Here is a 22,192-nt window from a genome sequence, read left to right on the forward strand (position 1 = left end):
TAGACAAGTTTATGTTCACATGTTTGCCAACAAATCTATACACATATAGAACCTAACAACTGCAAATTGTTGAGCTCACCTTTTAAAGAGAGCTCAATAATTAATATTGTATCAAGTACATTACCGTGTATATATATATATATATATATATATTTTTTTTTTTGAGATAGTTACAATATATTGCTAACCATGTAATTCAAACTCTTTTTTCCCTAGACTCCTAACTAGACTTCTAAGCACTTTGTATATGACGAAGTGTTAATTAAGTTACAAAGTTATTGGATACATAGTTGTATACTTATACCTATAGACTTTACGATTTATATATAGACAAGTTTATGTTCACATGTTTGCCAACAAATCTATACACATATAGAACCTAACAACTGCAAATTGTTGAGCTCACCTTTTAAAGAGAGCTCAATAATTAATATTGTATCAAGTACCATAAAAAAAAAAATAGAAAAAAAAAAACAAAAACTACGTGTAGGTATATATATATATATATTTTTTTTTTTTTTTTTTTTGAGATAGTTACAATATATTGCTAACCATGTAATTCAAACTCTTTTTTCCCTAGACTCCTAACTAGACTTCCAAGCACTTTGTATATGACGAAGTGTTAATTAAGTTACAAAGTTATTGGATACATAGTTGTATACTTATATCTTTGTATGGGAAGTTGCTGGAACATGTGTCGTGGTTTAATACGTAAATATAATTAAAATAAAATTTCGGTCACTCATTAACCGCACCATTGTTCTTCCCCCCCTTTCTACTTATTTTCTTTCAAAGAAGCCAATCAGTATAATTTCACATTCAGATGACTGGATGAATGATGTTTAAAAAATACTACACTGCTTATCTTCATTCGCATCGTTGTCCGGCGTACGCCGCCCGCTACGTCGTCATTCCGTTATCCCCGGTAGTCCTTCCTCCGCTGACCATCCCATTATCCCTACCTCGCTATCCTCTCAAGACAATGTTCCCATCGAGTCCGCAATTAATTAAATAATATAATTACTGAGTCAAAATAAAATGGAGGTGATGTCGGAAAAAAAGGTTATAATACAAGGAAAGAAATAACTTTTCCTTTATCGAATTATAAAGCATATAGCAACAACAGTGAAGGACTCAATGGTAAAGAAGGACATCCAACAACGCTAATGTTGCTTGTGACATGCTAATGTGGTGTCTGAATATACCATGTAGCTTCTAGTGGTAATAGGAATGCAAATATAAAGTATCCAAAAAAAAAAAAAAAATGCAAATATAAGAAGTAAGATATCCAACAGAATGCTAAACAAACATACTTAGCTAATTAATGTAAAGAAAGTTTAACATAGATAGGGAAAAGAAAGAAAGAAATATAAAACATATTTTGTAGCTTTATGGTAACTTTGATTCACTTTCCCCAATGGGCCGGATAGCACAAAATGGACTTAAATGTACTTTATACCCACTCAGGCCCAACATTTAAAGTACCGAATGCCGAATAAGGTAGCCTGCTACTCAGCCTGGTACGTGTAACAACGGATGTTGGCCCCCCCTAATTAAAATACGGTTCATTCAAATCACATTTAAGAGCATGATTTCACTTAAAAAAAGAAGTCAATTTTAGCCTTTAAAAAAAATTTGAAGATAAGCCGAGAGCTTTATGGTTCAAGTTTTACTGTCATCTCTTAGTATTTTTAAAAATTATTGATGTGTAGAGTTAGCTACATTTCCTGGAGGCTATTTCTATGTTTTTTTTTTTTTTTTTTTTTGGGTACTTGCTCGTCTTGCTGCCTTGCTGGCATGGAAGATTTGGTTACAAGATTACTGAGCTAGTTTCTCTATTGTGCTTGTTTAGATTTTAGGATAAAGTAGAACTCGATCTATAGGACTTTTGGAATGATGATGCAGGATAGTGGTTAAATCCTCAAACTTCAAGCACTGATTGCCTCTTATTATTATCTTTAAATTATTGTGCCAATACCACCGGGCCTTCTGGCCTGGTGGTACCCGGTCTACTTGGGGCCTAACAAGTCAAGGGTTCTATCCCCTGCAACAACACTTACCTAGCAAAAAAAAAAAAAAAATAAATAAATAAATAAATAAATAAAAAAAAAAAAATTATTGTGCCAATGGCTATCGTTCTCAAGTGGTATATATCTCTCTCCTAAAATAATGGTGAGGTCTTGGGTTCAATCTTTGAAAGCAGAAGAAAGATTTGGTTGTGGAAAGGCTACCCCGATCTTGTAGCCTACTCTTACCTTAAAGCCCCACAACACTTTACACGTTAACAGCCCCCCTCAAACTTAAGGTAGATGTGAGATCAACTTAAGGTTGTCAACCAAAGTACGAAGACGTCCCTTAAGATGTGACTTGGTGAAGATATCTGCAAGTTGATCTTTAGAGGAGACTAAGATTAGCTTGAGAGCACCATGGACAAGATGATAATGGATAAAATGACAATTGATCTTGATGTGTTTAGTTCGTTCATGGAAGACATTATTGTGTGCAATACGAATGACACTCTGATTGTCACAATAAAGAGGAGTAATAGATAATGTAAACACACCTAAGTCTTTGAGAAGCCATCATAGCTAAAAGAGCTCAGATGTGGTATCAGCAAGGGCACGATATTTTGTTTCAGTATTGGAGCAGACCACATGAGTTTGTTTCTTTCTTCACCAAGAAATCAGAGAATAACCAAGAAGAAAGCAATAACCAATGGTGGACCTACGATCAGTGAGATCTCCTACCCAATCAGCATTAGAAAATGCGTGGAGAATAAGAGGAGACTGAGTAGAGTAGAAAAGACCATGGAAAAGAGTGCTCTTTAGGTATCGAAGAATGTGCAAAACAACAGCATAGTGAATTGATCGTGGAGCAGACAGATACTGGCTCACCTAGTGAACAACATAGGAAATGTCTGGACGAATGATAGTGAGGTAAACTAGGCTGCCAACCAAGCGTCTGTAAAGAGAGGGATTAGACAATGGTTTCCCCCCTGAGGGAGTCAGATGCTCTTTAAGCTTAATTGGAGTGTTAATAGTCTTGCTATCAGTGAGTCCAAGCTTAATTGGAGTGTTAATAGTCTTGCTATCAGTGAGTCCAGCTCGAGACAAGAGTTCAGAGGCATACTTGGCTTGAGTAATATAAAGTCATTCTGTAGAATGAGTGATTTCAAGACCCAAGAAGTAGCTGAGATGTCCAAGATCTTTCATCTCAAACTATTGACTGAGAAAATCCTTGAGTTCTTGAATGCCACTAAGGTCATCACTAGTTATGATCATATCATTCACATACAAGAGAAGTAAAATAGTGCATTTGTTAGTGCGGCAAAGTAATAAGGCAGAATCATAATGACTGGCCATGTAACCCAAGCGAGAGATGGTAGAGCTGAATTTGGCAAACCAAGCTCGTGGAGCTTGTTTAAGGCCATAAAATGTATGTCGAAGGTGACAAACCTTGTTTGAGTTAACAGAGGGACCAGGAGGAAGTTGCATATAAACTTCTTCACTTAAATCTCCATTAAGGAATGCATTTTTGACATCCATTTGAAAAAGGTCCCATTTACTGGTAGCAGCAACAGCTAAGAGGGCACGAACAGATGAGATATAAGCAACCAGAGCAAAAGTCTTTTCATAATCAATCCTATACTCCTATGTAAAACCTTTTGCTACAAGACGAGCTTTGTAGCGCTCAATGGACCCATCAGAGCGAGTCTTAATCTTGTAAATCCACTTACAACCAACCACAGATTTCCTAGGAGGGAGTGTCACCAAATCTCAAGTATGGTTTTTAGATAATGCATCAAGTTCCTCTTTCATTGCAATTTGCCATAAAGGTCAGTGGAAGCCTCACGATAGGTGTGAAGCTCATGTAGTGTAGCAAGGGCAGTATAACAATGATAGTCAAGTAAATGTGTAGGAATGGATCTTACCCGAGTTAAGTGACGAGGTGGAATGTCTTGTGCAAGATCTTCAGACGGAGCAGGAGTAGGGGACCTAAGCTCAAGGTTGGGGTTGGGTAGCTTGTCTTCGACCTGTTCATCTTCCACCTATTCATTAAAGGGTGAACTAGGAAAGGGATCAATGATATCTAGTGGTTGGACAGAGAAGTCTACAAGAGGATTAGGAGCAGCTATAGAAGGAATATATGCCTCGTCTGGAGAAAGATCTAAGACAGATGAGGAAGATAGGGAGGCATAGAAGTGAGAGAGTTCGACAAAGAGGCGATGTTTCCAAAAGACAACATTGCGGGAGATACAAAGACGATGAGAGACAGGATCATAACACCGATACCCCTTTTGAGTTTTGCCATAGCCAAGAAAACAACAAAGCCTTGATCGAGGCTCAAGTTTATTATGCTCATGTGGCGGAAGAAGAATGAAACAAACAGAACCAAAAAAGCGAAGGTGGTGATAGTTTGGAGGTGACCCACATAGGTGTTCATATGGAGTTTGATTTTGGATAACAAGACTTAGAATGCGATTAATAGCATGAACAGCATGAAGAGCAGTTTCACCCTAAAAATGAGCAGGAATTTTGGCAGAGAGAAGGGGAGTACGAACAGTGTCAAGAATATGACGAAGTTTTCATTCGGCTCTACCATTTTGCTGAGACGTACCTGGACAAGTTAGTTGATGTACAGTGCCATAGGAATGCAAAATAGCTTGGAAAGCATATTGAGTGTATTCAAGAGCATTATCAGATTGAAAAATTTTGATGCGTTTTGAAAACTGAGTTTCAACCCTTTTTTCAAAATTAGAATATACTTGCAATAATTTAGAACTATGTTTCAAATTAAAAATCTAGTTATAGTGAGAGTAATCATCAACAAAGATAACAAAATATCGAGACCCACCAATACTAGAGATAGAGGAAGGCTCTCAAACATCAGAATGAATAAGGTCAAAGATATCAGTGGATATTGATTCACTAGTATTGAAAGGAAAAACTGGTTGTTTTCCTAGTTGACATGAAACACAATCAAAATTTTCTGTAGACACTAAACCTAACAAACCTCTAGAAGCCAATTGTTGTACCCGAGAGGAAGATGTGTGACCAAGTTGAGCATGCCAAAGTGCAAGGGAAGGAATTGAAGAAATTGTAGTAGCTGCAGCAATAGAAACAGGAGCAACAAGTGGAAGACGAAGGTTGTCCACGAGAAACATACGCCCAACTCTAGGACCGGTCCCAAGCTCTTGTCCCATCCTCGGATCCTACGCAATACACCAAGAATAAACAAATATAATGCGATATCCCAACTCAGCTAATTGTCCCACAGAAAATAAATTTTAAGAAAGATCAGGAACATTAAAGACCCCAAGAACCGAGAGGTTGGAGGTCAAAACAAAACCTATATTATGACCAAACATTGTGGAACCATTTGTTGTGCGAATATTAAGAGGGTGTGGTGCAAGTTTAAGTTCAGAAAATAAGGATGAGTGAGGTGTCATGTGATTGCAATAAGCAGAATCCATAAGCCAAGAGGAAGAAGACATACCAGATAAAGCTGAGAGAGAAGAGGAATAAGATGCATTACAAACCATACAAATGACATTGGCATCTTAAAGACTTAGACTGTGTAGAGACGGGAGCCATTGGTTGGACACTCTCTGTGTTAGCAATAATAGCAGTAGAAATTGAAACAGTTGATTGGTTGCGATGATAGCAAGTCTCAATATTGTGGCCAAAACGTTTGCAAAATTTGCAAAAACGTTTGATGGATTGGTGGCGAAGATTGTTGCAATAAGAAGAAGACCTGTCCTTATTCTTCATTTAGAAGTAAAATATGCAAAAACAGACTACAAAAATGAAATCTACACGAAAAACTAGGCAAGAAACACCTGGATCGCAAAAGTCAACTCTATCAAAAAGTCAACGATCAACTCTACAGAAGTCAAAGTCAACGCTTGAAAGAGTCAACTGCCTGAAGTCAAAGTCAAGCTGGAGATGATGTCAGCGATGATGTGATCTGATGACGTCAACAATGATGTCAACAGGTGTGGCCTAGGCGCGTCACAGCGCGTGAAGGTGTTGGGCGACGCGTGTGGCAGAACTCTCCGAAACTGTTTCTGGCATGTAAGGGCGCGTTGAGCATCGGATGGAGACCATTCCAACTTTGTTCAGTAGATTGTTTGACGACCTACACGTTTATATGATTTGTGTTTTAGTTAGAGGTCAAGAAAACGACAGCTCCGACAAAGGCGGTGATTTTGGCGGCGAAGATTAAGGTTCTGGCGGCGGAGATTCAACCCTGAGACCTCTGACGGCAATGAGGCAGTCTGGAGAGGCACTAAAGAGGCTTCCTGACCGGAGAAGTTGAGGTAGCGGAAATTATCGACAAAGACAAGACTGTAGAACACAAGAAAGTTAGAGCAATAGCTTTGATACTATGTTAGAAATACTGAAATTTGTAGTATTGTATTTCATCAATGAAAGAATATACATGAGTGCCTTTATATAGGAGGCATATGAGTGCAGTACAAGTAAGAGTGTAGTACAAGAATATGTGCTATACAAGTAATTTAGTTGGGCCTAAAGCCCACAACACTATACACGTTAACATCATCTTTTTTGGCTTCCTACTGCTGCTGTCAAAACTCTCGGTATAGTCATGCCATCATTAGAAGTCGCATCAACACTGCAAGACCATTGCCTTCCTTAAACTACCGTGACAGAGCCAAATTTCATTCAAGGGATCTTCTCAACCTTATCAAATCTTAAGATTTCATCAAGTTTCCATCTTGAGTTTAAGAGAGGGGTGTTAGAGATATATTAGCCCATTAGCATAGGCCCAAGCCTAATTTTACTTTTTGTGCAAGCTAAGTCTCCTACTTGTTCTAGAAGTCTATTAGTCTAGGGTTTAGTATACTATATATATACATGTTATGATTCACATCACTTTGGGTGCTGATAAAGCACATCATTTTCGACTTTTTCACAAAAAGACGCGTCCCGATTCGCATTCTACCCGTCGTTGCTTATTTTTTAATTATTCCAACCTCTATAAATAGAGACTGGATCTTAAAAATTCAGCACACTCTTTGACACTCTAAGAGCACACTCTTTGATGCTCTAGGAGAGACACCTTTTCACACTCTCAAATTTCTCACCACCTTTTTGGTATTCTCTCTTAAAATAGGGTTTTTTAGTTTCAAAGATAATTGCATAAATTTCTTTAAACCCTAAAACATCCTCTCAAGAAGAAGAAGTGCTCCATGCAAGAGGTTGTTTCTGATTACTCTTTTCTTTTCTTTATGCTTCTCTTGTAGTGATGATGCATGTTTGTATATATATATTTTTAGTTTGGTTGTCTCAAGTATCCATAACATGAATTGTTAATTTATATTGTTATAGCATGTTCTTGATTCCTTTTATTATTGTTGTGATCTTTTTCTTAATTTCAAAGATCTGCAAAATAAAAACGGATCTGCATCTTCCTTAGATGTAAATTTGAATTTTTCTTAAAATAAAAACGAATTTGCATCTTCCTTAGATGTAGAGATCTGCATCTTCCTTAGATGCAGATCTGAATTTTTCTTAAATCAAAAACTTGTCTACATCTTCCTTAGATACAGATCTGAATTTTTCTTAAATTAAAAACTGATTTGTATCTTCCTTAGATATAGATTTGATTTTTTTAGCAGATTTTCAAATAAAGGAAAAGATCATGAATGGTTGTATTTGTTGTGTTTGTTTTATTCGATACATGTAGCATAAATTTATTTCATAAATGAAATCCTCTTCTCAATCAATCTTTTTTATATTTTTTGAACATATAAAACCGATCTAATTTTTTTGTCATAAAAAAATCATTTTTTTTAAGTTCTTAAAAATAGATCTGATATTTTTCAAATTCAAAGACATTGTTTTAATTAAATAAAAATAGATCTAATTTAAAAAAAAAATGAAAAAGAAAAGAAGAGGATAAATTCATAAATAAATTTGTGATTTAGTTTATTTCACATGTGCAACATATCATTCATTGCATGCTTAAAGGGGTATATTGGTCATAAGAGTTTAGAAGACTAAACTCTGTCTGGGCGGAATAGGTGCCTAACTCCTTCTCATTTCGTAACCTAGCCTCCGAATTTAGTGTCTTTGGATAGGTAGACTTAAGTCTTATCTTTGCTTTATTTTGGGTAGTTTGTAACTAGGACCCAAAGCCATGTAATTTTCAGTTTTTTTTCAAATATGTATTTTCTTTTATTCAATCAATGAAATGAAAAAATTTAGCCATGTAAAGTTTTATTTAGTTTTTCTTATTTTTTTTTATATAAAAAATAAGTGGCGACTCCACACCACTTACCCAAAAAGAGAGGTGCCCTCAAAGGTACCCAAATCTCTTTTTTGAGAGCACCAAATGGGAATTTTCCCCAAGTCTCTCACAATGATGCTTACTTGAACATGTGAAGATGCAATGTTTGGATGATGAGCATGATTGATTGATGCCATGTATGTTTGCTGCCTTTGTATAATGAGATGCTTGTTGCCATGTGATGTGTATTGCTTTGATGAGAAGTGCTAAGTAACATGAGGTGTGATGTGTGTGTACATATGCTTAGATGAAAACTAGGTGTATGTATATGATATGATGATATGAGATAAATGTGATATGCATGACATACCTAGATGAATGTTAGGACATGTATGACATGATGATATGCCTATCTAGATGCATGTTAGGACATGATGAGATGCATATGTTGATGTGATGTGATGAGTTGATGATGTTTATGAGATGTCATGATAGATGAATGCCAGGTTGTATTCTTGATGCATGTTATGATAGATTTGGAATGTGTGTGTTTGTGTGTGATAGGCCAAAAACGTATTGACCCATTGTGATAAATTAATTGATTAATTAGCCAAGTTTACTAATTAATCAAATTAACATGCAAGATACGTGGTAGCACAAACAAATCATAAACTAAGTTAAATGCAGTGGAAAATAAATTTGACACAGGTGATTTGTTTACGAATAGGGAAAACCACCGAGGCAAAACCCCACCGGATGATTTTAAGGTTACCACTCTTTAAATTCCACTATTTTCACAGTAAGCGGTTACAAGTAAGGGAATCCCAGTACTTTATACCAACCTACAATTGAATCCTTACCCTAATATCCAATTGGACTTGTTCTATAGTGACAATTTCTCCTTTCGATGCACGGCTCCTAGTACATGACTAACTAATTGCGCGGATCCCAATACGTAACTTCGATTACCAACTAAAGAAGGTTGTTGGCTGCAAAGTTCTTCAGTTCATCCCAACGATGAAGATCAAGAAAATGCTTGGTCACAAAACCCTACGGTGCACAAACACAGCAACTTCTTCACAAGAATGATGAATTAGGGCAAAACTGTGTCTTCGGTCACAAATTACTTGAACAAACTTTGCTCAACACTTGTGCAACTTATGAACTCTTTGACGGCCCTTAAAATAATATTTTTATATGTCTAGGGTTGTGAGAAAAGAAAGCCCAAACACATAATCATGGATTAGAGTCAAAACAAAACTGAAATTCTATTTTTCATAAACCTCGATAGATACCTTATCTGTCGAGCTGCTGTTAAACCATGGGGCTGAACAGCTTTTTAAGCTCGATAGATGGCTAGCTGTCGAGTTTTAATGATAGGCACTTCTTTAGCTTGTTTCTTGGATAGACTTGCATGTCTTCAACACTTGATCTTGAAACATAGTTTCTTGAAGTATTAAACACATCCTAGATTTACCCAAATACAAGTAAAGTGCGTTTTGTCAAAGGATTAGCCAATTATATAAAGTAGTAACATATGTTTCTAACAAGTGAATCACATATTTTCTAACAGTGTGTATGTGTATAGATAACCAATTAGAGTATTGTTTGATGGAATTATGATGTGGAACATAATGAGTGGAGGTTGACCTACGGGTTGGGTAGGGTTGGGTGTCTAACACCTTTTCATCCTCATACTTAAATTCTGGACATGTGATCTAGTAAGATCAATCCATCCAATGGGCTTTTATATATATGGTTTCTAAACCTAATATAGATAGCGACTCCATTTTTCACCCTTTGTCCTGGTCCACTCGACAGAGGCATACTACCACCATGACAAGAACCAAAGCCGTCACAAGTGCTTATGCCCACAGCCATCCCAATTACAACTAGCAACATATCGGGCCAAAAATTAACATCCCTTGGAACAAAAGAAAATTTCCAAAAAAAGAAGAACTTAGAGCAATCTTCAAATTTGGAAGAATGGGAGTAATAAACCACAAAATCGAAGAGTAAAGGGGCTGTTAGAAATACTGAATGAATAGTATTGTATTTCTTAAGTAATAAAATATACATGAGTACCTTTATATAAGAGGTTAAGTGTGTAGTACAAGTATGTGTTCTATACAAGTAAATAAGGTGGGCCTAAGGCCCATAACCTATTACACGTTAACAAGCCCCCTCAAACTCAAGGTAGGTGTGAGACCAACTTGAAGTTGTCAACCAAAGCACAAAGGAGTCCCTTAGAATATGACTTGGTGAAGATATTTGCAAATTGATCGTTAGAGGAGACTAAGAACAACTTGAGAGCACCATGGATAAGATGATAATGGATAAAATGACAATCAATCTCAATGTGTTTAGTCCATTCATGGAAGATATCATTATAAGAAACATGAATGGAACTCTGATTCTCACAATAAAGAGGAGTAGCAGAGGATGTAGACACACCTAAATCCTTAAGAAGCCATCAAAACCAAAGGAGCTCAAATGTGGTATTAGCAAGGGCACGGTAATTAGCTTCAATACTGGAATGGGCCAAAGCGGTTTGATTCTTGCTTCACCAAGAAATCAGAGATGTCCAAGACCCAACGGTATTCATACTTGTCTTGAGTAATATAAAGACCATCTGTGGAATGAGTCATTTCAAGACCCAAGAAGTAGCTAAGATGTCCAAGATCTTTCATCTCAAATTACTATCTAAGAGAATCCTTGAGTTCTTGAATGCCACGAAGGTCATCAACAGTTATGACCATATCATCCATATATAGGAGAAGCAAAATAGTGCCTTTGTTGGTGCGATGAAGAAATAAGGCAGAATCATAAGGACTGGCGATGTAACCCAAGTAAAAGATGGTGGAGCTGGCAAACCAAGTTCGTGGATCTTGTTTAAAGCCATAAAGTGCACGTTGAAGATGACAAACCTTGTTTGGTTCAACAAAGAGACTAGGAGGAGGTTGCATATAAACTTCTTTACTTAAATCCCCATTAAGGAAGGCATTTTTGACATCTATATGAAAAAGGTCTCATTTACTAGCAGTAGTAACAGCTAAAAGGGCACAAACAGATGAGATACAAGCAACTGGAGCAAAGGTCTCTTTATAATCAATATCATACTCCTGTGCAAACCTTTTTACAATAAGACAAGCCCTATAGCACTCAATGGACCCATCAGAGCGAGTCTTGATCTTGTAGATCAACTTACAACCAACCACAAACTGTCTAGGAGGGAGAGTAACCAAATCCCAAGTATGGTTTTTAGATAATGCATCAAGTTCCTCTTTCATTGCAATTTGCCATAAAGGGTCAATGGAGGCCTCAGGATAGGTGTGAGGCTCGTGTACTGTAGCAAGGGCAATGTAACAATGATAGTCAATTAAATGTGCAGGAATGGATCTTACTTGAGTTAAGTGACTAGATGGAATGTCTTATGGAAGATCTTCAGGTGAAGTAGGAGTAGGGTACCCAAGCTCAAAGTTGGGTAGCTCATAATTGACCTGTTCATCTTCCACCTGTTCATTTAAGGGTGATCCAAGAGAAGAATAAAAAATATCTGGTGGTTGGATAGAGAAGTCCAAAGGAGAATTGAGAGTATCTTGTGATTCGTTTGGCAAGATTTCTAAAACAGAGGAGGTAGTCAGGGAAGAACAGAAATGAGAGAGTTCAACAACGGAGCGGTGTTCTCGAAAGACAACATTTCGAGAAACATGAAACAATGACAAATAGGATCATAACATTGATACCCCTTTTGAGTTTTACCACAGCCAAGGAAACAAAAAAGTCTGGATTGAGGCTCAAATTTGTTGTTATAGACACTCGATTTTGCACCCATAATTTAATCTTAGAAGATGGCTAGAGTAACCTTTCATATACCCAAAATTTAGAGTTGCATTACATGCATTAATTTTATTCATTACATGCCATAAAAAAGATATTGAGATTCTAATAGTTGTGACGGTATGTCTAAGTCATAAATCGGACTATCAGATTGAAAGATATCACATGATTAAGTTTTTGCAGTCTGCATGCATTTTCTTTGGGTGGAACTGATCACGCGTGATTAATTCGAATTAATTCTAATTGGTTAAACAATTAAAATTAATTAAATAATTTTGTGATTGGTTGTTAGTTTTTGTCAAAAATAAGCTTGCTTGCATGATAATAAAGTGGATAATCAGATAATAAAGAAATTATGGATAACTAAAATATTCTGGAAGCCTTCTTTTTTGTAAGTAAAGTATTTTAGACCTCAAAGAAGTGAAAATTTCTTTGATTTCTAAAATATTCTTTCATTGAAGGGTACGCTCATGCAAGTAGGTATTTAGTTTTAATTGACATGTTGAGTTGTTCATTGCATGATGTTTGGTAGTAAGTGTTTGATTTTATTATGTCTTGTTCATAATTTATATCTGCCATGTTCATATGCTTAGAAAGAATGTTCTTTAATGTTTTAACATGTTTTAATTCTTCTTTGATTTCAAAATTTGCAATTAATCACCAAAACTCTTTTTTCTCAAAATAAAAAATAGATCTATATTTTCACTAAATATAGATCTGAAATTTTTTTTTGGGTCAAAAATAGATCTGTATTTTCACTAAATACATATTTTTAAAAAAAAATTAGGTCAAAAACAGATTTGTATTTTCACTAAATACAGATTTGAAAATTTTGCTAGTTACAAAACAGATCTGTATTTTCATTAAATATAGATTTGAATTTTTTTCTGGTCACAAAATAGATCTGTATTTTCATTAAATATAGATCTGAAAATTATGCTGAAAAAGTTTTCTTATCAAATAAAAACTACAGATTTTGAATTTTAAAGAATGGATTCATAGTTAGGTTAAAGTTCCTTTTTTATGTCATTCCATAAATATGTGATGCGTGCATAATGGATTTGAATTATGAATATGAATCCTCATTCAAAAAATCTCAATTTTTCTTTTATCCATTACAAAATAGATCTGATTTTTATTAACCAAATCTCTCTTTTTTATTTATTTATTTTTTATTATTTTTATTCCTTACAAAACAGATCTGATTTTTATAAACCCTTTTTCTTTTTATTTATTTTTTATATCCCTTACAATATAGATCTGATTTTTGTTAACCAAATTTCATTTTTCTCAACCTTACAAAACAGAGGGCATATCCATAAGACAAATGTGTTTAAATTAATTTTGCCAAGTGTTTGTTACATGTGTTACAACATATCATTCAACATCATACAAAAGGGTATATAATGGTCATTAGAGTTTAGAAGACCATATTTCATCTAGGCGGAATGGGTGCCTTTCGGGTAGTAGACTAGTATTCTGTCTTTTGTTTTGGTAGATTGTAACTAGGACCAAAACTTTGTAATTTTTACATAGATTGTATTAGGACCAAAGCCTTGTAAAGTTATTCTACCAAATTGTAGTTGTATAATCATTTAATGAATTTGAGGTATTTTTGGATATGTAATTGTATTTTATTTTTTATTTTTTATTTTGGTATAAAAAATAAGTGGCGACTCCACACAATTACCCAAAAGAGAGGTGCTTTAAGCACCTAAATCTCTTTTTGAGAGCACCCCTCAAGAAGTGCGGCCTCTCATAGTTGTGCTCATGAGGCTGAAGAAGAATGAAACAGGCAGAACTGAAGGAGTGCAGGTGATGATAGTCAGGGGGCAACCCAAAGAGGCTCATATGGAGTTTGATTATGAATGACAGTGCTTGGAATGCGATTAATAGTATGAACAACATGAAGAGAGGCTTCACCCAAAAATGGGGTAGAAACTTTGGCAGAGAGAAGAAGAGCATGAATAGTATCAAGAATATGACGAACTTTTCGTTCTGCTCTTCCATTTTGCTGAAATGTACTTGGACAAGTTAGGTGATGTATAGTGCCATAGGAATGCAAAAGATCTTGAAAAGTATATTGAGTATATTCAAGAGCATTATTAGATTGAAAATTTTTGATACGTTTGGAAAATTGTGTTTCAAGCATTTTTGCAAAGTTATTGTGGATTGGTAGTAAATCAAAATGAGATTTCATAAGAAAAATCCAAATATAATGAGAATAATAATCAATAAAGACAACAAAATATCAATATCCACCAATACTAATAATAGGGAAAGCACCCCAAACATTAGAATGAAATAACTCAAAAATACCATTACAGATAGATTCACTATTATTGAAATGCAAAATTGGCTATTTTCCTAATTGGCATGAAGTACAATCAAAATTGTCTTTGGACACAAAACCTAACAGACCCCTAGAATTTAATTGTTGTACCCGTGAAAAAGGTGCATGACCAAGATGAGAATGTCAAAGTGTGAGAGAAGGTAAGGAAGAAACCACAACGAATGCAGTAGCAACAGAAATAAGAGAAACTGGTGGAAGATGAAGGTTGTTCATAGGAAACATATGCCTAACTCTAGGACTGGTCCTAAGTGTTGGAAAATCTGGTTTTGTATCTCATATAAAACACACAGCGGAAGCAATAAACATGGATCTATTTCATTCATGATTGATAACATGCACTATGTAAATTTTAGAATTTAAGAACAAGATAGCGTACCTTGGTGCGATGAAATTCAAAACAAAAGATTAGAAGTACTTGGGAACACTTTTAATCTTCACTCCAATTCCACTTTATGCCCAAGAAGTGTGGTCTCTCAATTAGTTTCTAAGGGAGAATAATCAAGTGGCTTAACTCACACATACACACCATTTCACAATGATGTCTCTCTCTCTTAATATAAAATTCTATATGTTTCTCCTTTTATAAATAACTGATTATCTAATTGAGCTAGCCTATTGGGCCTTTCCAATTGGGCTTTAGTGTGTGGCTTGGAATGGGACCAAAAGGGAACAATAAGACACTAGCTCCAATGGGCCTTGGGCTTTTCTGTCAACTCTTGACAAGTCCAAAGTTACCATTAATTATATTTAATACTACTATATAAATATAATTACACTCTAAGCCTTATTAATAAATTATATCCCAATAATTTATTATATGTGCAATCCCTTCATAAAATATTTGTAGTAATACAAAGTCATGAATGTAGACTGCCACTTTGAAGATTACTACATCTTAGTCCTTGAGTACCCGGTTTAATCTTTTAAGCTATTCATCATATATTTATGAAATCCAATTTCATAAATATATACTTCAGTAATTTCTTACTAAAGTGGTTAGGCCTAACTCTCTGAAAAACTGAACCCATTAAACTTATCTCAAGAAAATATTTTATATCTCCGTTAAGAGACTGTGAATTCCATCTTGAGAATATATGTTTTATCAACACTAAATGTGGCTGTCCAACATACTGAGATTTTGACCGTTACTTTAGATCTCACTCCTGATATATCAAAGCAACCTACAGTCCATGATCAAGTCCATTATTCTCTCAAGATTAAGAGTTCATGCAAATAAAAGTCATGAAATTTATTATTTATTTGACAGTCGTTAGGAGAATAATAAATCTCACAGCGGTCTAGTTCAATATGTCTTAACTCTTAAAACATATCAATATACCAACTAGAAGTCTCCACTTCCATGATCAAGACAAATCATCTTAATTGATATATTATAGTCTTCGCAGATGGAATGCCCAATTTCATCACCGACTACAAACCAAAATTTTGAGTTTACAAAGAACTTATGATTTATATCTTCTATGACTTTTCACATAAATCACATACTATGCATCTCATGGACTATATGATAATGTCCAAATATTCATGTTACCATTATTTTTGATAATAATAAAGAAACTTTATTAATCACAGCATTAAGTCATACATAATGTTATACATAATAACATACATAATATCATACATAGCATCTTACAATAGGATTTAAGGGCACTAATCCTAACAATCTCTCACTTGCCCTAAAGACTATTGTGCACTAATCTAACTCCTATTTCCTCCAAATGTGACTCGAAAGTCTTTTGAGGCAAGGCTTTGGTAAAAGGATTTGCTAGATTGTGTGCACTTTCAATCTTTGCAACCACTACATCTCCACGAGCAACAATGTCTCGAATGATGTGGTACTTTCTCTCAATGTGCTTTCCCTTATGATTTCTTGGATTTTTGGATTGTGCAACTACTCCACTATTGTTGCAAAATAATGTGATGGGAACTTGCTCCATTCTCATTACACCAAGATCAAAAAGGAATTTCTTAAGCCATACAGCTTCTTTTGTCGCTTCACAAGTAGCGGCATATTCAGCTTCCATGATGGAGTCCGCAATACAAGATTGCTTAGTACTCCTCCAACTTATGGCTCCACCTCTCAAGATGAATACACATCCTGAAGTGGATTTTCTAAAATCTAGATTTGATTGAAAACCTAAATCTGTATAGCCAATGAGAATCAAATCCTCACTATGGTAAACAAGCATATAATCTCTCGTTCTCCGTAAATATTTGAGAATATACTTTACAGCTTGCCAATGTTTAAGTTCTAGATTTGATTGATATCGGCTGACCATGCCAACTGAATAACAGATATCTGGTCGAGTACATAGCATGGCATACATGAGACTCCCCACTACAAAAGCATAAGGAACTTGTCTCATTATATTTTCTTCCTCAAGAGTCTTAGGCCTTTGGTCATCAGACAGAGGAACTCCATGTCTAAAAGGAAGCAATCATTTCTTGGAGTTTTGCATGCTAAACCGTTCTAGAACCTTATCTATATATCCAGCTTGTGACAAGCCTAACATCTTATTCTTATGATCTCGCCAAAGCTTGATCCCTAGAATAAAGTTAGCTTCACATAAGTCCTTCATATCAAATTGGCTTGACAACCAAACCTTTACTGATGACATTACACCTACATCATTTCCAATGAGTAGAATATCTTCAACATAAAGCACTAGGAACATTACTACTTTATCTTGATGTCTTTTGTACACACATAGTTCATCAAGATTTTGTTCAAAACCAAATGACTTGATTGCTTGATCAAATTTGATGTTTCATGATCTAGATGCTTGCTTAAGTCCATAAATGGACCTTTTCAACTTGCATACCATATGCTCTTGGTTCTTTGCTATGAAACCTTCCGGTTGCAACATATAGATTTCTTCTTCAAGATTGCCATTAAGAAATGCAGTCTTGACATCCATTTGCCAAATCTCATAATCATAATGAGTAGTAATGGATAAGAGAATTCTAATAGATTTAAGCATGGCTACTGGGGAAAAGGTTTCTTCATAATCAATACCTTCTTTTTTGTATACCCTTTCACTACTAGCCTAGCTTTAAAGGTTTCAACCTTTCCATATATCCCTCTCTTCCTCTTGTAAACCCATTTGCAACCAACAGGTTTGATGCCATTAGGCGCTTTTACAAGATCCCAAATTTGATTGGAATACATAGAATCCAATTCAAATTTCTTAGCTTTGATCCAATGATTTCAATCTATATCATTCATTGCCTCTTCATATGTGTAGGGATCCAATCCAGCCTTTTCTGAGATAGCTTCATAAGTTTCTCCCAAACCTATAAATCTTATAGGAGGCCGAACAATTCTCCCACTACGACGAGGCACCTGTGTACTAGACATCTCATGAGTAGTATCTTGTGGTGTATCTAATACAGCCACATCATCCCTAGTTTCATCTATTGGTTGTTCATTTATAGATTCATTCATTTCAGCCAACATAACTCTACTTCTAAGAGTGTAGTTATTCATATAGTCATTTTCCAAGAATTTGGCATTTGTACTAACAAACACTTTGTTATCCTTATGACTATAGAATAAATAACCCCTAGTTTCTTTTGGATAACTTACAAGCAAACACACTTCTGATTTTGGTTCCAATTTATCAGGCTTCCCTTCTAACACATGTGATGGACAACCCCAAATGTGGAGGTATTTCATACTAGGATTACGCCCACTCCACAATTCCATGAGTGTTTTGAGAACAGATTTTGATGGAACTAAATTCAAAAGATGTATTGCTGTATTTAAGGCATAACCCCAAAAAGAAATTGGTAAAGTTGAGTAACTATTCATGGACCTAACCATTTCTAAATGAGTCCTACTCCTTCTTTCTGCTACACCATTTTGTTGGGGAGTTCCAGGTATAGTCAATTGGGATAAAATCCCATTTTGAGTTAAGTAATCCTTGAAATCCCCAAGAAGGTATTCACCACCACGATCAGATCGAATAGCCTTTTTGCGTTGACCTAATTGATTCTTAACTTTAGCCCTAAACTCTTTGAACTTTTCAAAGGCTTCCGACTTCCATTTTATTAGGTACACATAACCATATCTTGAGTAATCATCGATAAAAGTGATGAAGTACTCATAACCTCGTTTTGCTTGGGTTGACATAGGACCACATACATCCGTATGACCTAATTCAAGCAACTCTTGGGCTTTTCTGCCTTTTGCATTAAAAATTCGTTTGGTCATTTTGCCTTCTAATCAAGATTCACAAACTAGAAATTCATCAAAGTCCAATGGCTCTAAGAGTCCATCAAAGTGCAAGTGCCAAAGATATGCTTCATTAGTAGAAGGAAACTTTCTCTTTAATGATTTACATGAGAGTCATTATCTAATTCAGAATTATATAATTTATGCTTATCAGGAGTTAAAATATAAAGACCATCCATAGTATTGACAGAACAGATAAATACTTTACCCTTCTTTATTACAACATTATCTTTAAGGATAACATAATATCCATGTTTACCTAAATAAGTTGCAGAAATTAAATTCCTACAAACATTAGGTACATATAAACAGTCTTCCAATATTAAAACTCTAGATTCAAAACATAAATTAAACACTCCAATAGCTATAACTGGAATCCTACTCCCATCATCCATGGTAAGAAACATTTCCCCTTCATTCAGCTTTCTGGTCTCTTGAAACCCCTGCAAAGATTTGCAGATATGATTAGTACAACCTGCATCCACACACCAGGAATCTGTGGGATTCTGTACTAAACATATTTCAAGAAGGAATGTACTTTTCATACCTTTATTCTTGGTAGCCTTAAATATTGGACAATTCCTCTTCCAATGTCCTTTCTCACCACAATGGAAACACTTTCCTTTGGTTTTCTTTCCTTTGTTGGCAACTCCTAAGGCAACTTGTTTACCATCTTGCTTGGCGAAGTCCTTCTTCTTCTTCTTCATTTTACCCTTGCCTTTCGACTTAGGTTGAGAAGTAGATGCTTTAGCCATATTGGCATCAACACTAGAAGTACCAAGGATGCCCTCCGCTGCTACCAACTCATTCATCAATTCAGACAGTGTATAAACCTTTTTGTTCATATTATAGTTAATCCTAAATTCCTTGAATGATTCTGGTAGTGACTGGAGTATCATATCCACTTGGGATTCTCCATCAATATCGGCACCTAAAACATCCAATGTATTCAGATTAGAGATCATCCTAAGACAATGCTCCCTCATTGAAGTATCTTCAACCATTTTGGTATTATAAATCTGTCTCATAGTTTCTTGCCTTGCAGAACGGCCTTGTTCACCAAACATCTCTTTCAGACTTAGCATTATGTCCGAAGCTAGTTCTACATCCTTCATTTGATGCTATAGAACATTTGAAATAGATGCTAGGATATAGCACTTAGCCATCTCATTAGATTCATGCCAACGATCATATCGCTGTTTTTCCTCAAGAGGAGCATCTAATGATGGAAAGTTAGGACATGGTTGAGTAAGCACATATTTGTGCTCTTCAGCAGTAAGAACAATGTTCAAATTTCTTTTCCAGTCAACATAGTTGGATCCAGTCAGTTTGTTTTGATTAAGAATAGCAACAAGTGGGCTAAATGATGCTATGATTTCAAATCTGAAAATAACAAACATGAATATAATTAGTAAACTGGACATTATCAATATAGCATATAAACATATAGTATGGAACCTTAATAAAACCATAATATAAAATATGCAACGACAACCCAATCCCATGTTTAAAATTCCTTGGAAGCAAGTAAATTATAAACACTATGACTGACTGAGAACTATTCTCATTATTAGTGCTATCATGATAACTCTTATCAAACACTAATAATATGCCGTATTTCCTTTAGCCTCTAAGTAATAATGACGTAGCTCTAAAGAGAGGATAACATTAAACTTAGTCTAGTGTACACCATTGACTGAATTCTATGTGAGTCATTAAGTAACTCCACGTAGCATGGTCGTTCTTAATGTAAAAACACATATCATTCATCATTGAGAAGTTTAATCTATAGTACCAAGAATTAAGCACCCTCCGAAGGGAGTAAGGCATATACGCCAAGGCGAGGTGCTTAATTACACTACTATAAACCGACAATGGAGGCCGTGAGATCCAACCTTGTATCTCTTTCCCACTAGATATTTTAAATTAAAGGTTTTTAAGATCAAGAACCATAATAATGCTAGAAACTCTTGAAAACATAATCCTAATCTAATTCGGAATAAATTTCATAATCCTAGCATTAACAAGATGGCATATAAATCATATCAAGCAAGACTAACAATATTACACGTTTACCATACAATCATGCATGTATCTCTAGCCAAAAGTCAAACGCCACTTGATACAATATATAAATGAAAGCATGTTAATGGCAGATGGAATTTGCCACATGGGTCCACGAAATCATGCAACAAATCAAGCCAATATATACATCTATATCTAACCGGTGCAATATCAAAGTGCACGCACATGACAGTTACTTCAATAACTATATCCAAACAACAATTCATCTAGAAGTTTATGGCCAAGGATATATATATATATATATATATATATATATATATCATCTAGAAGTTCACATTCAATGCACACTAATAACATAGAAAGCAAACTGTGCAATCTATTTAACCGAATGGTCTTAAATCATTGTTATATAACAAGGATTCAAATAAATCCTTTAAGATAACAAAATGCAACCGTGGGCCAACATAAATCCTTTTGAAGACGGAATTTCATATTAAAAGGAATTCACTTCACATCAACGCAAAGTCAATCTCCAAAAATAAATTATGAAATCAAAAATCCTATAAACATGATTATATAGAACAATCACGGCAGATTCAAGAATCTCATAACACAAAGAAAATGATATTCTTTGATTCTAAATTTCAATCACATGTTATAAAAGCATGAGATGAAAACCTGGCCCTGATACCAATTGTTGGAAAATCTGGTTTTGTATCTCATACAAAACACACAGCGGAAACAACAAACATGGATCTATTTCATTCATGATTGATAACATGCACTATGTAAATTTCAGAATTTAAGAACAAGATAGCGTACTTTGGTGAGGTGAAATTCAAAACAAAAGATTAGAAGTACTTGGGAACACTTTTAATCTTCACTCCAATTCCATTTTACACCCAGGAAGTGCGGTCTCTCAATCAATTTCCATGGGAGAATAATCGAGTGGCTTCACTCACACATACACACCATTTCACAATGATGTCTCTCTCTTAATATAAAATTCTGTATATTTCTCCTTTTATAACTAACTGATTATCTAATTGGGTTGGCCTATTGGGCCTTTCCAATTGGGTTTTAGTGTGTGGCTTGGAGTGGGACCAAAAGGGAACAATAAGACATTAGCTCCGATGGACCTTGGGCTTTTCTGTCAACTCTTGACAAGTCCAAAGTTACCATTAATTATATTTAATATCACTATATAAATATAATTGCACTCTAGGCCTTATTAATAAATTATATCCCAAGACTTTATTATACATGCAACCCCTTCATAAAATATTTGTAGTAATACAAAGTTATGAATGTAGTAGCCACTTTGAATATTACTACATCTTAATCCTTGAGTACCCGGTTTAATCCTTTAAGTTATTTATCATATATTTATGAAATCCAATTTCATAAATATATACTTCAGTAATTTCTTACTAAAGTGGTTAGGCCTAACTCTTTGAATAACTGAA

The 22,192-nt window shown here is 35.1% G+C and overlaps 1 protein-coding gene across 1 annotated transcript; it reads right to left on the reverse strand.

Moving 5' to 3' along the window:
- Positions 1-16,143: 16,143 nt before the first annotated feature.
- LOC115985572 (secreted RxLR effector protein 161-like) lies at positions 16,144-16,833 on the reverse strand. Its single transcript, XM_031108510.1, has one exon. It carries the CDS (start codon positions 16,831-16,833, stop codon positions 16,144-16,146), a length of 690 nt encoding a protein of 229 aa, XP_030964370.1.
- Positions 16,834-22,192: the final 5,359 nt, after the last annotated feature.

This window comes from Quercus lobata, chromosome 4 (assembly GCF_001633185.2).
Source record: "Quercus lobata isolate SW786 chromosome 4, ValleyOak3.0 Primary Assembly, whole genome shotgun sequence".
NCBI classification, from domain to species: Eukaryota; Viridiplantae; Streptophyta; class Magnoliopsida; order Fagales; family Fagaceae; genus Quercus; species Quercus lobata.

Coding starts and splice junctions, on each gene's coding strand:
- LOC115985572 (XM_031108510.1), bottom strand. CDS start 16,833: ATGAGACAAGTTCCTTATGCTTTTGTAGTGGGGAGTCTCATGTATGCC.